The sequence below is a fragment of the Manis pentadactyla genome, chromosome 15 (assembly GCF_030020395.1).
Source record: "Manis pentadactyla isolate mManPen7 chromosome 15, mManPen7.hap1, whole genome shotgun sequence".
NCBI lineage: Eukaryota > Metazoa > Chordata > Mammalia > Pholidota > Manidae > Manis > Manis pentadactyla.
The window spans coordinates 473,888-489,566 of record NC_080033.1 but is presented as its reverse complement, the minus strand read 5'-3'; the positions used below and the strand labels follow the sequence as shown (position 1 = coordinate 489,566).

At 48.1% G+C, this 15,679-nt stretch overlaps 2 protein-coding genes and 1 long non-coding RNA gene across 15 annotated transcripts in view; 1 reads left to right on the top strand and 2 right to left on the bottom strand.

Annotated features, from left to right (window-relative positions):
* ATF5 (activating transcription factor 5) overlaps window positions 1–15,679 on the top strand; it is a 73,215-nt gene that overhangs the window by 30,869 nt on the left and 26,667 nt on the right. The gene's annotated exons all lie outside the window — the stretch shown is intronic.
* The window catches only part of VRK3 (VRK serine/threonine kinase 3), a 32,635-nt gene that overhangs the window by 16,420 nt on the left and 536 nt on the right, over window positions 1–15,679 (bottom strand). For 7 of the 13 annotated variants that reach the window (XM_036885979.2, XM_036885978.2, XM_036885980.2 and 4 more), the window contains exons 1-7: window positions 15,478–15,623; window positions 8,627–8,766; window positions 4,524–4,673; window positions 2,977–3,171; window positions 1,711–1,775; window positions 1,319–1,385; window positions 256–340 (exon numbers count right to left, since the gene is read on the bottom strand). In XM_036885979.2, the coding sequence (XP_036741874.1) occupies window positions 256–340; window positions 1,319–1,385; window positions 1,711–1,775; window positions 2,977–3,171; window positions 4,524–4,673; window positions 8,627–8,765 (701 nt within the window). In that variant the 5' untranslated portion in view covers window position 8,766; window positions 15,478–15,623. Of the gene's footprint in view, window positions 1–255; window positions 341–1,318; window positions 1,386–1,710; window positions 1,776–2,976; window positions 3,172–4,523; window positions 4,674–8,626; window positions 8,767–14,487; window positions 14,552–15,401; window positions 15,624–15,679 lie in introns of those variants that run through there. The other 6 variants (XM_057493273.1, XM_036885985.2, XM_057493274.1 and 3 more) reach the window with 5 other exon arrangements.
* LOC130681096 (uncharacterized) lies at window positions 3,246–4,517 on the bottom strand. Its single transcript, XR_008994156.1, has 2 exons — window positions 3,895–4,517; window positions 3,246–3,579 (listed from the first exon to the last, which is right to left on the bottom strand). It is a non-coding gene; the product is annotated as an uncharacterized LOC130681096 (long non-coding RNA).

Sequence of the window (15,679 nt, the reverse complement as noted above, 5' to 3'; positions counted from 1 at the left end):
ACTCAGGGGGTGGGAGAAATGACCAGAGAGGTGGTGGAAGACAGGTCATCAGGATGGACTGTGGCTGGGTGGCTACAAGGTCCTGGTCTCAGGAGAAAGGGGTTCTGACTGGTGGGGGCTCAGCCCGGCTCAAAGCCAGGGAAAGGAAGGAAGCAACTATCTGGTCAATGGCTCTGGGGTCCCAGCCATGCCTGGGCGCATGACAGGGAAAGAAAAAAGGGGCCAGAGAGCTGGGTGGCAAGTGAAGCAACTTACCTGTACTTGTCTTGGTGAACGCCAAAGCCTACGCAGGTGGGAATGGCCAGTAGGGGGGTGGCATACACCTTCTTCCATTTGTTCACTGTGGGAAGCAGGCACCTGAGAGGTTAGGGCCCTCCTGATCCCAGGCCCTCAATGGAAAGCAGCCTGTTCTTAGACCAGAAGCAGAGCTCCCAAGCCCAGGCCAGACCCAAGTCTCCTGGTCAGAGACACAGTCTCTGTGGGAGGGTAACAGCGAAGGTGGTGGTGACAGGGTAAGCGTGGTTGACCCCTGAATGCCTGTAATCTGTATCTACAAGTGACAGGGTGAACTTAGAAGAAAGCATATAAGAGTCTGCAGTGAGCGGAAGCGTAAGAATAGCAGACTAACTTCTGAATTCACATGTGTAGCTATTAAGACCAGGAAATGTCCAGCCTGGTCCTGGTGTCACTGGATGTCTGCCTATCTTCCAGGATCTCAGCTGGACGGTATAGATCCAGCGGTGTGCTGATAAAAGTTAACTGGCTGTCCAGGGAAAAACAGCTCTGATTGTAATGTCTGCTGATTTCCGTAGTGTGAACCCTTCCTACCATGGCCCCGTTAAGCTACCATTGTAGAATGTATCATGGGACGTGGGGCTGGGAAGAGACGCGGCAGTACACCATTATACAGCATTTTCGCCATACAGGTAGCAATGAACGTGAACAACCTCAAGAGAACAGGTAATAGCAAAGGTAGACAAATCACTAGGAAGTGATGATTTTTGAGTATTTATTACCCTTGTTCTTAAGGTAATTTATTTAATTGTAAGTTGATATAATTAATTTTTAATGATGGCTATGGTCAACAACTGGCTTGTGGTTATTTCTGAAAATTTAATACTCAGCTCTCAAGAGCTGGTACGAGCGGCCTCAGCCCATGTTGTTTCTCCTCTGGGGCCTGAGGCCCAAGAGGTGACAGGAACCAATCTGGGCGTTTAATTTCATCCTCCGCCTCTTTCCACACCTTCAGGGAAGAGCTACTTGTTTGGCTCAGGCTGCCCCCGGCTCTCTCCCGCTTGCCCACTTCCCCGTGGAATACCTTGCAAAGGCTTGGCAACCCGCTGGAAGAAGTTCTGCTCATTGAACAAGCGCCCATCCTTGGCATCCTAGGGAGAAACCCAGTGTGGGTGTTACTGGCTCCCAGTCAGATGAGGTGACTCAGCTCTGAGAGGGGAGGTGCTCGCCCACATCCCACAGCCAAAAAGTCTCAGAGCCAGGGCTCAGGGTGGACCTGACCACAGCCTCTGAGGGGCCCCATGGGAGAAAGAACCTGAGGCCCAGAGGGAGACGGGCGTCCCACCCGAGGTCCCACTGTGCCTCGCAGGCCAAGGCTGCGCTCCCCCCCTTCCCCACAGCACTGAGGGGCTTGAGGCCAATGGCGCACTTGCTGGAGCCCCAGCGCCCCTCTCCCTCGCCATCAGGGACACTCACTAGTTTAAGTGAGAATCTTTGTCTCTGGGCACTTGACTTGCAGGCCAAGGTGGAGACGGGCTCAGCTGTGGGCCGACAAAATGAGTATGGTCACAATCTACAGGGAAGGCGAGTCATCGTCCCCAAACTTCCCAGTAAAGAGTAGCAGTTCCAGTTCTCTGGTTCTCCCAGGGTCAAGTGCACTCCGGGCTTTCAAGACCTGCTCCTTCCTGCTTTCAAACAGGTTATTTTTTTCTCTGTTACTACCCAGCTATGCAAAAAGGGTCACTAACACAGCAGGCTGACTGCTCTCCTTGGAAAGGCCTGCTTGCCGGCTGCCCTTGGCTGTGTCTGGGAGCCTGGATTTCAGGAGGGCTCAGCCTTCCCTAAGCAACCACAGTAGCTCCCTGTGCTGTGACTGTCGTGCTGAACACCTGCTTTCCTGCTGGGAATCTGGCGTTTGGGTTGGAGTCAGGCAGAAGGTACCTATGTGACGAGCCCACAGTAAAACCCTGGGTGCTGTGTTTCTAACAAGTGTCACTGGCACAAACATGTCACACGTTGTCACACCTTGTTGCACATCCTGTGTGACTCCATGGGGAGAGGACTCTGGAAGCTGGTGGCAGTCTCCCCCAGACTTCACCCCACGTACCTTCCCCCTTTGCTGACTGTGCTGTGTCTTTTTGCTCTAATAAATCATGTGAGTGCTACTATATGCGGAGGCCTGTGGGTCCTGCTAGCGAATCACTGAACCAGGGTTGGTCCTAGGGACCCCTGACACTCCAGCTACACGTTTGTCTACATATCTGGTAAGTACTACATGATGGGTGCAGATCCCCCACTGGAGAAGGACTTGTTGCCCCAGCCCAACTCTGGGAATGCCATCTCAATATTCAAACCAAATATGGCGCTGTAGGGGAGGTCCATCCTATTTCTGCAGATAGAATGATCTGAGGGCAGACAGAATAATCAACAGCTGCCTTGTCACTGGGCCTGCACTCTCACACGACAACAGGAGGGGGAGCTGAAGAAGGGTGCCCTCTTTGCACAGGGCACATGCTCTCCAGTGGGTCACAGTCCCCACCATTCCCAGTTGCCTCACTCCCAGACTCCTCCATTAATATACTCTGTCTGGCCCCCATTGTTCCAAGTCAAAGAGAAAGCTGCCTAGAGGCAGGTCTGCAGCGAGGATATAGTTTCCATTTCATTCTCAGAAAGGAGCTCCCCTCCTTCCTCTGGCTCCAAGACAGCCAGGCATCCCAGTCCTCCCCCACGTGCACAGTGTACCTTCATAGAGAATGCCCTGTTCGTCCCTCGTCTGGAGGGATCCCAGCTTCCAGTACTGCCCACTCTTGTCTTTCAGTACTGTTCCCGTGGGCAAAGCCTCCAACGAGGTGGTCACCCGGCTCCGCTTCAGTGTCTGGGGGCTTTGCCTGGTTGCCTGTGGGCTGCTTTTGGGGGTTGGGGGTCTGCTTGAGGACGCTGCAGGAGAATGGCCAGAATAAAGAAAAAGCGGCAGCCAGGAGAAAAAAGTTGGATGGGTAATGAGACAACACTCATAATACTATCCATGTATTCATTTGTTCTTTCAACAAATGTTTCCTGGGACCCTTCATGGACCAGGTCCTTGTGTGACAAAGCTGGGGACACGAGTTAGACCTGGGACCTTCCCTTGGGGGCCCCTGACTTGGTGCGCCAACCTGGACACAGCTGGTTGGAATGGAATCCGAGACAGGGTAGTACAGAGGGCTACGAGAGAGCCCGACTGCCTGCAGAAGTCAGGGGAGGCTTCCCACAGGCATCTCAGCTGGATCTTGATGGATGAGTATAAGTTTGCTGGGGTGGCGGAAGACATGCCGTACAGTCAACCAAAGACATCCCGGCCTTGTGCTGAGTATCAAAGAGGCCCAGAAATTTGTTAGACTGAGGCCTTGCCCTTGAGGGGCTCTCAAACTGGCAAGGGGGGCATGGTGAGAAGGTAGACATGGACCCAGGAAAAGATATTACCTACTCCATCCCTCCCACCCACCATCCACCCAAGGCACAGAATGGCAAGAGGCAGTGGGCCCCGGGGTGACAAGGAACGAGGAGGAGGCAGCGGGCTGTGACTTCAGATCCGGGCTCCTGGTGGGCAGGAGACAGGCACACAGTCCTTTAGCCTCCCACGGTCACTGGCTGGCACAGAGCGTACACAGATGAGTCTACCTGGTCCCTGCCCGTGAGGATTCTCAGGCCAGCAAGGCAGAAGGGGACGTGGAGCCTGCAGGAGATGTGGGCTCCAACGAGGGGAGCGCTAGCGCTGGGCCCAGGCAAAGAGAACGAAGGGAGGCTCTGCGGGGGACAGCTTTATCCAGCCTGTGGCACTCAGGAAATGCTTCCTAGAGACCTGCCCCTCTGAGTTTTGAGAAAGTGGCTGCAGGCCAGGCAAGGAAGGGCGGGTGAGAACACTTGGGCTGAGGGAACAGACCTAGCAAAGACCAGAAGCTGAAAACCCTGAAGAGTATCTCCACAAAGTGAGTTATCAGTGCACCAGGCTGTGGTGAGAGCTCAAACAGGAAGCAGATAGGAGTCTCAGGCACCAGGCTGGAGAGCTCAGTCTGTGGGGCTGGGGTGGGGGTGCACAGTAGGGGGCAGTAAGCAGGGAGGGGTGCAGTCAGCTCTGGCCATGCAGATGGACTGGAGGGAAGCCTGGAGGCTGGGAGGTAGGTGAGGATGTTGGGACAAAGGTCCAGGCAGCGGTAGGTGATGTCTGAGTACAGGAACGATGCCCCAAACTGTCAGATGACCTGCTCTTTCCCCATCCAAAGTAAGGCCAGTTTGATCCCAGTTCTCACCTTTGGGTCTCTCACAGGGTCTTAAGATATCTTCAGACCCAGAACTGTCACCATCTGAGGGAAGGTGTGATGAGGGACAGGTGACAACACTGGACCATTTCACTTTCTTAGGAGAGATTTCAGAACTGGTGTTCCTCTCTCTCTTTGAGCCTAGAGAAAGGAAGACCAGATGCAGACTGGAATTACAAAGGCCCTGTGCAGGAATCATCACACCAGAAACCCTGAGGCCACATTCAACCACTCTTCCCTTTGACCCTCAGAGCCAAAAGTCTGCTTCTATTACCTAAATATCTAAAGCAAACTATTCCTTCATTTTAGTTAGTCTTTCCTCCACGGGTCTTAGCCTCTGTTTTGTATCTTCTATCACTTAGCCACTCAGTGCTCTCATCTAGGTAATTTCTTCAGATCTACCTTCCAGTTCAGTACTCTCCCTTCAGCTGTATCTAGTCTGTAGTTTAAACCACCCAATGAGTCTTTGAGTGCCATTATGATACTTGTTTTTCAACACCATAGGTTTCACTGGGTTCCTTTTCACATCTGCTGGATAAATTCTAACTTTTGTCCATTATATTTTTCAATTTCTTTTATTCCTTTAAACATATTTGTCGGCTCCTCCTTGCTCCTGACCCACAGATTTGGAGGGAACATGACGAAATGCTGAAGATCCAAAAGGACCAGCCAGGGGACTCAAGCTGTTGCGGCACAAGAGCCATGCCAAGCTGGACTCAAGCCGTTGCAGCACAAGAGCCATGCCAAGAAGCCACTCCTCATATTTACTGAGCAAGTAAATTTTAGTATCTATGCAGGGGTTCGAGCAGGGGCTTAGCACACAATCACTTTCTAAATTTGTATTTAGTTCCCAGGCAGCCTCCAGTCCCCTGGGGCATACTGTACTGTCCCTAAAGGATATTCATCTACAATAGAACAATGTAAGGGAGGTCGGACTGTTCTGTTCTTGTCCACGCATCACGGGTCTGGGGTTTCTGAATAAGCTGCCCAGCAAAAGAACCATATTATATTAGATTGTACACATGACTTTAAAATACTGAATAATACATTAATTCCACAATATTAAATACTGAACACAGTCTCATCTGTTAATTCTGAGGTCTCTGGTCCCTGCAGGTCTGATTCTGCAGTTTGTTGGTTCTCCTGACAGTGGCTTGTTCCCTGGTGTCTTTGTTGACTGACTAGGATCTCATGTGTCTGTGGGAATTCTCTAAGGTTTGTCTTTAATGGGTATTCCTCAAGGAAAGATCACCCACCCTCATCATTTTACACTAATCTGCTTGGGTTTTGCTGGGGTCACACAGATTAGTATGAATTCTGGCTCCAAATTGGTGAGGATGTGAGTTCTTGGTTAGGAATTCTCACAGAGGACATTCTTTCTTCACCCACAACCAAGGATGAGACAGTCAAATGTCTCCACTAGGGTTTTTTTGTTCTTGTTTACCCACTGAGGGGTCTCAGATTTTAGTTGACGTTTCCAGTCTCACCTCCTGCGCAGTGCAGGCCCTAAGATTTTCTCCTGTGCCCATCAAAACCTAGGCTCAAGGCCACCAATGTCAGCAGGCAGCCCAGGACCAACACCACCTATTGCACTGGCTCAGCCCCGTGGGTCCTGTGTTTTCTTATTATTTCTCATTTCCATGGAATTCCCTCACTTTCTTACCACTGAGCCCTATGTTTAAAAAAAAAAAGGATATTCTGTTTATTCTATCCAGCATTTTGTGATGTGCTGAACCCTAAATGGATTTTACCTATCACCTAGTCAGCCATATGGCTGCAAACAGAAGTCTTCTTTTAGGTGGCGCCACCTTAGCCAGCAGGTTTGGTCCCTGGATTCCTGAAATGGCCCCCTAACTGGTTTTGTGCCTCCAATCCACACACAGCCGCCAGAGAGGTCTTTTCAGAATGCAAATCATATTGTGTCCCCCACTTAGTAGAAACCCTTCTACAGCTCCCTACTACACCAGTGATTATCGATCGCCTTGCCCATGGTCTAGAAGTCCCTGCATGTCTGCCCCTGGTCAAGGTACCCTTCTTTATGTCTCCAAATGAATTATGGCGCCCCCTCAGTCTTTTCCTGCCCATGCCCCAGTGCCTAGAGCTCTTGCCCGACACCCCCACCTCACCCCATTAGCTAATTCTTATAATTGCTTGGTCTAAGCAGACATTACCCACCTTGGGAAGCCTTCCCTGGCCACTCGAGAAATAAGCCCCCCTTTCATGTATTCTGCTGCCCATCCATTTCCCCTCTTTATCATGCACTCCACTGTTAATTGCTTATTCAATGTCCGTTTGCCCCGCTAGCCTCCAAAAGCTCTGAGACCAGAAACCATGTCCATCTCATCTGTCACCACCTCCCCAGGGTCAAACATGGCATCTAAGCACACAATAGGGGCCCAGGTATATTTACTGCTTGATGACTGGCTGAATGCATAATGAACTGGACCCTAGGTTGGCATTAGGGAAGGGTGAGGTTACGAACTCAGGTTCTGAAGTCAGGCCAAGGCAAATACTGTTGGCATCTGCTTGGAGCGTAGACATGATGCTGGGGACACAGAAGCCATCCTGAAAACTCAAGGCAGTAAGCATGGGAGCAAGAAGGCTATTCTAAGGACAGCTCAGTGGGAGGAGAGGAGGAGCTTGGGTCCCTTATGGTACCACGGGGACACCATCCCTCTACTGGGCTGTCCCCTGCAGGCTTTTTGTTAGTAAGAAAAATAAACTCATTCACTTGTTTAAATTCTTTAAGTAGCATTTTCTATTCTTTGTAGCCAAACACAATCCCAAATGATAAAATTAACATTGCTGAACTTTCCACCACGTAAGCCAACTTCCTTTTGTGCCCTTCATATAAGTAAATCCACTTCAATTTATCAAGGCAAGATCTGCGTTCTTGGGCTTTTCATTGGTCAGGATCTACTGCTGATATTTCATTCATTCAGTCAGCCAATCAGAAAGATTTCTCAGCATCCAGCTCTATGCCAGGCATAGTCCTGGGTGCTGTGCACACAGCAGTTTACAAACCATACTAAACTCCTGTCCTGTGGTGTTTAAAGGTGAGAAAAAATATAAGAAAGAAAAATACTGTGTTTAATAGAGTTGATACTTGCAAATACTGAAAGGCAATGTATAGCAAGGGCAAGGGATAGGGAGTGTCATACGTAAGGAAGATGCAATTTTAAATAGAGATGTCAGGAAGGCCTTTCTGGAAGGCAACAACTGAATAAAGACAGAAGAAAGTGATAAAGTGGGTTTATGCAGCAGATGAGGGAAGCCCTCCCCAGACAGAGGCCCAGGCACGCCTGAGGTGTACGGGCAGAGTGAGGAGGCCAGGGTAGCTGGAGCCACGTAAGTAAGGACAAGGGGTTTAGGAGATGAGCTCCGAGACAAGGGGACCAATCGTGCTGGGACTAACTAGGGAACGTGGTGACAGGAATGACAGGGTCTTTGTCTTAACAGGATGCATCTGGCTGCCGTGTAAAGAAAACCATAGGGGAGGAAGAAGAAACAGGGAGGCCAGGGGAAGAAGGCTCATGAAGCAGGATCAGCGAGACATGAGGGTGGGATGGGCAGAGGAGGTGGCAGGAAGTGGTCTGTTTTGGCATTGACTTTAAGGGAGAGCTGACAAGATTTGCAGGAGGGTGGAAGTTGCAGGGTGGAAGAGAAAGAGGACTTAAGGATGACTCCCTGGTCCACCTGAGACACCGGGTAGACCGAGTAGCCATGTACAGTGACGGGGAAGTCTATGGAAGGAGCAAGGGGGACGGCGGTCAGACCAGGAGCTCAGTTCTGGGCACGTGGAGACACACGCATATGGAATACACACTAGATGTCAAGCAGGCAGTCTGAGATCTATGAATCTGGATTTTAGGGGAGGAGTCGAGGCTGGAGGAAGAAATGTGTGAGCTGTCAATGTTAAAGCCATGAGACTGATAAGATGCCAAGAAATAGAGATTAGAGAGCCTGAGCTGTGGGCTTCTCCAGTATCAACAAAGGGTCAGACAGGCTGCAAAGGCATCTGCCCTTCCTCCCCAAATGCACGCACACAGGCACCTCAAGCCTCCTCGAGATTAAGCTCAAAACCCGGTTCTTACCTCGGAAGGATGACACAAGCGGTCTGACAAAGGTCTGGGACTCCTCATGTTCCTCTGTAGGCAAAGGTTTTCCACAGTAGGGGCAGAATTTGAATGCTGCTTTGATATTTTTGCCACAGTCGGGACAGAAGGTGATCATGCTAGAAGACAGAAGTGGAGGGGAGAGAACAGGAAGCTTAAAGACAAGCTTAATCCAGACCAGTGAGTCACCATCTGAGTTCCACAGGGTGACAAGACTGCACAACGGAGAACAGTTATCACACCGGGAACGGACTCTCAGGAAGTGGCCCTTCTAAAATGAGCTCCTACCCATTGTGTCCAGCCGCTAGTCACCTGTCTCTTCCTAATGGCCCAGGGCAGGTACAAAGTAGAACAAATGCCAAGCAAAACTACAGACCTCACAAATGATACGAATATGCCTTGAGGTCAGAGTTATGCAGAGCTGCTCCCATCACAGAAGCATTGACGGTCTTCAACTATACTTGTGTTAGGTAGGAAAATAGGTATGAGCAGGGTGGAAAGAGAATAAGGCCAGGAAAGCCCACAAAAAAAGACCCAGAGTTAATGACTTAATGAGTTAAAGCTCAAAAGGCCAGGAGCAATTTGGCCTGGAATATTTGAATATTCCCCAGATAAAGGAGGGTACCTCAGCATAGCCCATGTTTTTATTGTGTTAATCATGCAGGCCCAGCTTATTTTTAACTTTATCTATATGCTGTTTTTCCTCCTTCAGCCCTAATCAATTCACATACAACCTGGGCAACTAATTTAGCATGCAAGCCCAGCAGTAAACAACATGGTAAAAGACAGGAAGGATTCCATCTTAAAGATAAGATTGCATTTTAATACTCAGGAAGTTAAGAAGTAAGATTCTTAACTTACTCTTTAGCTTAACAGGATGCATCTGGCTGCCATGTGAAGAAAACCACAGGGGAGGAACAGACAGTAACTCAGCCCACCTTTGGGGGGCTGGGCAGGCAGTCTTAATTGATATGGTCCCAAACCAGGAAGCTGCTATCCTGGGAGGGGACCAGAGTGGTAAATTTCTTGTGTTAATTCTAAATATTCAGAGACCACTTAACAAGTCTGCACCCCCAGCCCTTTATCATTCCTGAAAAATCCTGAAAAGGGGGCACCTCCAACCTTTCAGGGCGCTCCTCTCTCTCTGAGGTCACCTGCACCTTTTCTCTCTTTAAGTGACTTTAAATAAAACTTTTATTGCTTCACTACTGTGTCTCTGCCCTTCAATTCTTTGTTGCGGTGGGGACAAGAACCCAGGAAAATATACAATGCCCCCCCGCCAATACTTGTGATGTTTATTCATTTCTTAAACCACACGATGGGGATGGGGGAGAAGTCAAGGCTCACCAAATAGCCACGTGCTTCCCTGCACTTCCCAAGGTCCCGTGCAGTTAGACTGGGGCCACATGACTAGTTCTGGTCAATGGGGTGTTGAGTGGAAGTCATATTCCAGCTGAAGCAGTTAAAAGCCAGAGTACTGACTCTGTCCACCCCTCCCATGTAGGGATGGCTCTGGAGGCCACATACTCTAGATGGCAGAGCTACAATATGGACGTGGGCTGCCTGTTCCACATTGGAATCTCATGATCTGCAAGTAAACTCATGCTGTTTTAAGCCACCAAGATTTTAGGTTTATTTGTTATGCAGCACAGCCGATTCTATGCTGACTAATTTAGTAAGACAACTAACTTAAGTGTTCACTACATTATCCTCTAAGCCTTGTGTATCTCTGGAATATTTCCTAATACTAAAAAAAAAAATCAAAACCAAAATCACAAATAGGCCTATAACAAATGAGGACATGGCAGATGCATTCATTTGCTTAAGTTGCAATAACTAAATACCATAGACTGGATGGTTAAGTCACAGGAATTTATTTTCTCACAATTTTGGAGACCACGGTGTCAGCAAGTCTGGTTCCCTCTGAGGCCTCTCTCCTTGGCTTGCAGATGGCTGCCTTCTCACTGTGAACTCATGGTTGTCCCTCTGTGTTCTGATCTCCTTTTGTAAGGACACACATCATACTGCATAAGGGCCCTTAGTTGGCTTGGGCTGCTGTGACAAAGTATCACAGACCGGGTGGCTTATAAACAACAGAAATTTATTTCTCACAGTCTGGAGACTGGGAAGTCCAAGATCAGGGTGCCACCATGGTTGGGTTCTGGGGAAGGCCCTCTTTTGGTTGCACGCTGACAACCTCACAGATGGTAGAAAGGGTTAAGGAGCTTCCTGAGGTCTCTTTTATAAGTATGCTAATTTCATGCATGAAGGCTCCGCCCTCATGACCTACCCACCTTCCGAAGTCCCTTCCTCTTACCATCCCGTTTGGTATTAGCATTTCAAAATACGAATTTTTTTTGTTGGGGGGGACACAAACATTCAGACCACAGCAGCCCCACCCTAACAGCCTATGTTAACTTAATTACCTCTTTAAAGGCTAAATCTCCATATTTTGAGATACTTGGGGTTAGGATTTCCACATATGAATTTTTACAACGATGACAGTGCAATACGTCCTCCAAATTAATGTTTTTAGGTACAAAATTATTTGTTCTTTACAAAGACTTAGTGTACAGTACCAATTATATCTAAAGGATTATCTGTGCTCAGGACTTCATTTGCCCTTGCAAGAGAAAGTTTTCTTTTTACTTTTATTTGTCTTTGACACATAAAAACTGTAAGGTGTACAAGATGTTTTGATACATGGTATACATTATGAAATGACTGCCACAAACTAACATACCTGTCATTTTTTGCAGTAAGAACACCTGAGATCTACTCTCTTAGAAAATTTCAAGTATATAATAACTATTTACTATAGTCATCATGCTGTACATTAGGTTTCCAGAACTCAGTCATAACTGAAGTCTGTACCCTTTATCAGTATCTCCCCCTTTCCCCATCAGCCTCTGGTAGATACTGCACTCTCTGTTACCACGAATTTGACCTTTTTTTTTTTTTCTTTTTTTTTAGATTCCACATATAAGTGGGGTTATGCTGTAACAGAGGAAAACTGGAATTAAATCCCTGGGTTTAAAATTCAACAGTAACATTTACTGGAAAATAAACTCAAGTAGCCCCCCAAACCTTGTAACCATTAACAGGTGGCGGCTTCTGTTTGTTCCCCCTATTTTCTGAGTGTCAGGGTCAGAGATAAACGCACAAAGCCAATTTTACAGAACCCAGGATATCCTGTCCCAGGGTAACTGAGGAGGAACTGCTAAGAGAAACAAAAAAAGCACAAAAAGCAATTGAATCCGTGAAGAATGTCTGTGTGTTTGTTTATGTGTCTGTGGTCAAGAACACCACAGCCTCCCTCCCACAATCTCCCCCCTAAAGGCCCTGCTTCTGCTTTGGGGGGACAGTGGCTCTGCAAGGCATGAGCCGGCTGCTCCCTCATTTGCTGACAAATAAACTGCTCCTTTCTTTTCCTCAAAACCTTGTCATTATGTTTTGTCATTTGACTTTGGTGATGAGGACCAGTGTTCGGTAAGAATGCTGTATTTATCTTTCTGTGTCTGGCTTAGTCTCATTAAATAGTTTCACTTTATTCACTATAAAGGTTGGTCTCTGTTGCAGTTGCAAGTAGAGGAGTCCTTAAAATCACAGGCTCTGGTCCCAGGCTGCCTGGATTTGAATTCCAGATATGCTGTTTTGGGCACTGTAGTTTTTTTTCCTACATGTACAACAACAATAGTATTAGTATATTAAACTGCAGTAATAGTAGTATAACTCCCTTCAGGTTCCCAGACCTGATTCCAATGTGTGTGTGTGTGGCAAGAGGGTCTTCCCACTAGCAGGCTGTCCGAGAACTCAAGTCTGATGCTCTCTGCCTGGAGACAGCGCCAGAGCCCTCGGTTTAAGGGCTCCGTCCTACAGGACTGCCCTCCACCCCCAACTCCAGACACAGGCCACAAGTCCCAGTCAGTTCCCTGGGCTTCTGACCTACCCGCTACAGAGGGGAGGTTCCCACGACCTCCCCCTGAGGTTTGATTAATTTGCTAGAGCGGCTCACAGAGCTCAGGAAAACATGGTTATACCAGTTCAATAAAGGAGACAAGTTAACAGCCAGATGAAGAGAGACACGGGGCAAGGTCCCGAATAAAGGTGCCTCTATCCTGGTGGAGCTTGGGCCTGGCTCGGTGACACATGGAGGCGGTCTGGTTCCCCGAGCATGGACGCTCCCTTCAACAGAGAGGCAGAATGCAAGAGAGGGATATGCTCTTCTCGTGGGTTTTTGTGAGGGCTTCATTACACGGTCATAATTATCTGAATTACGGGCCATTGGCTGATTCAACCTCCAGTCCCTGCCCTCGGGTGGGAGTGCAGAAGTCTCTCATTAACATGAGAAGACACTCATTTCACCTTTAAGACTCTGCAGTGTCTTCAGTGACTGTGGATGGAGACCAGGTATGCCTGGGAAATATATTATTATTTGGTCATCTGAGTGACCAAATATGTATTTCTTATGACTCAGTATATGGCAGATGCATTACTTAACCTCTCTATATCTCAGTCTGCCCAACTGTAAAATGGGGCTTCTGATAGCACCTGTCTGACAGAGTAGAGTGCTTGTTGAAGGCCTATACATGTATATGAAGGGCTGAGAACAGGGACTGGCCCAAAGCTTTTTTACATTAGTGGTTGTTATTACTGTATCATGCCCTGTATCCCATTTATTATATCCTATTTGTCAATACAACTGACCCTTGGCAGGCACTGGTTGAACTGTGCAGGTCCACTTACATGTGGTTTTTTTTCAATAAATATATTGGAAAACTTTGGGAGATTTGCAACAGTTTCGAAGAACATTTTCTTTTCTCTTGCTTGCCTTACTGTAAGAATACAGTATATAATACATGTAATATAAAAATATGTTAATTGACTATGTTATTGATAAAACTTCCACTCAACAGTAGGTTATCAGTAGTTAAGTTTCTGGGGAGTTAAAAGTTATACGTTGGATTTTTGACTGTGGAGGGGGTTGGCATGCCAAATACCCATGTTGCTCAAGGGTCCAATGTATTTCTCTTCTTCCTTTTTCTCTTCCCGCGTAAGTTCTGAGTCTCTCAGACCTCTCCATTTCCTCTTGGAGCTGAATTCCTTGAAACACACAGGCTGTCCAAACAGCTAGTGAAAGAAATCTCAGCCAGAGGAGAAAAGGTTTCCTCTTCCCCTTGGCCTGCAGAAGAGCAGAAACCGCACTGTGGCATAAAACTACCCTGCTCTTTTTTCACACAAAGGAGTTGTACAGACACTGGACTGCAAAGACTGTTGCCAAGCACCCTCTAAGAAGTCAGTAATTCTGATTGGTTATGTAACTTAAGTAATCTGTTGTCCTGAAAATAACATTTAAAAGGACATCTCTTTCTTCTCAAAGGTGTAAATACTGATGAACATTTTTCTGAAGCTAGAGGGGTCACCACCACTCCTCTCTTCAGGCCATGACACACCTGAAGCCCTCGTGTGTTGGTGCTAGAGCCGCAAGATCAAAACTGCCTATAGGACGGCCACCCTGGAGAGTTGTTGCAGACTCTGCATCAGTGAGGAATTTGTGTTTGGGTTTTGGCACTCAGATTTTATTGCAGCATAGTCTAGGCTTGTCTAACTAATACACTAACATTCTGCTAGGTTCCTTATGTAACAGAAGTTTGAAAATCCATAGCAGTTATAAGTGACTTTGCTTTAGTGGCATTTCACAAGCGCCTAACCTATGGCCCTGCCATGGCCACTTCCTCCTGGGAGTTAAGTCTGAGAGCAGCATTAAGGAGGACATGGAGCAGGAGCAGGCTGTTGGTGGGGTATATGCCTTAAAAGGCATGTGCCAGAGGGGATGGTACCTTTTATTTGATCACTGTCTGGCCCTCAGATTCACTGGGCTGGAAACTCCATCTTAATAGTGTCCTGTAAGTGAATAGTGAAGGAGAAGCTGACTTAGGCTCACTTCACATATAAATTAAAGATAATGGTTAATGTTTATTGAGCATTGGCTAGATAGCCAGTGTGTGCTAAGTTCCTTCATTCACTCAGTAATTATTCACTGAACTCCTATTATGTGCCAATCTCTGGATACAGTATCTAAGGAAACAAACATGGCTTTTGACCTAATGAAGTTCGCATTTTGGTGGGGGACTACAACATTAATAAACACATGAGCAACTAGCTGTTTAATAGGTCAGATGGTAGCGCTATAGTAAGCACTCAACATGGATGGAAGAAAGGAGTCTCAGAGTGTTGAAGTCACCTAAGGTCGCACGGCTAGTTCAGGACTTAAACCCAAGGGCTGAACACTAAAGTCAGTCTTTGCCGCTCATTCACCCATTTATTTTATCTATTCAACAAACATTGACTGGAACATCTGCTATGTGTTCAGTGCTGTGTCCTTCCTGGAAAGTTCTGAGACACAGCACAGCAAAACGGCTAATGGCTTGGCTCCGCCTAAGCGCAGGAAGGACAGTTCTCTAGACGGTGACGCGCCTCGGCCCGCCCTCCGCAGAGATGACGCAACGCCAAGCTGGTGCGTCTGTCAAACTCCCTGTAAGTTCTTCCTGTCTCGATTGTAGCCTCGCCCACCACCGCAGCCCAAAATGGCTTGGGACCGGTCGGTTATCTCGGCGACCAGAAGCTTCTCTCGTCCTGCCCCACCCCAACAGAGGCCTCGACTCCCACAGAGGGTCGTACTGACGCCACAGGCACTATAACCGAACTATAACCACATCAGACTTCCGCCCGCTCCACCTCGCCTTCCCCTCACCTCTGCCTTCGTGAGCGGAATGGGGTGCCAGGCGTCTAAGGCCAGGCCCTGACACAGTCCCCGGACACGACCTCACCTTCTCAGTTGTCCCGCGGTAACTTCCGCCCGGGTGGAATGCGCTGCGCAAGCATCCTCTCTCCCAGGGCAAGACCTCCCGCGCAGGCGCTGCTGATCTCCCGACAGCCCCCGGGCTGTGCTCACCTGGGAACTCCATTTCCCAGAAGCCTTTGCGGTAGGCCGGCCTAGCCTGTCACTCAAAGCCATTGCCCACCCCAATC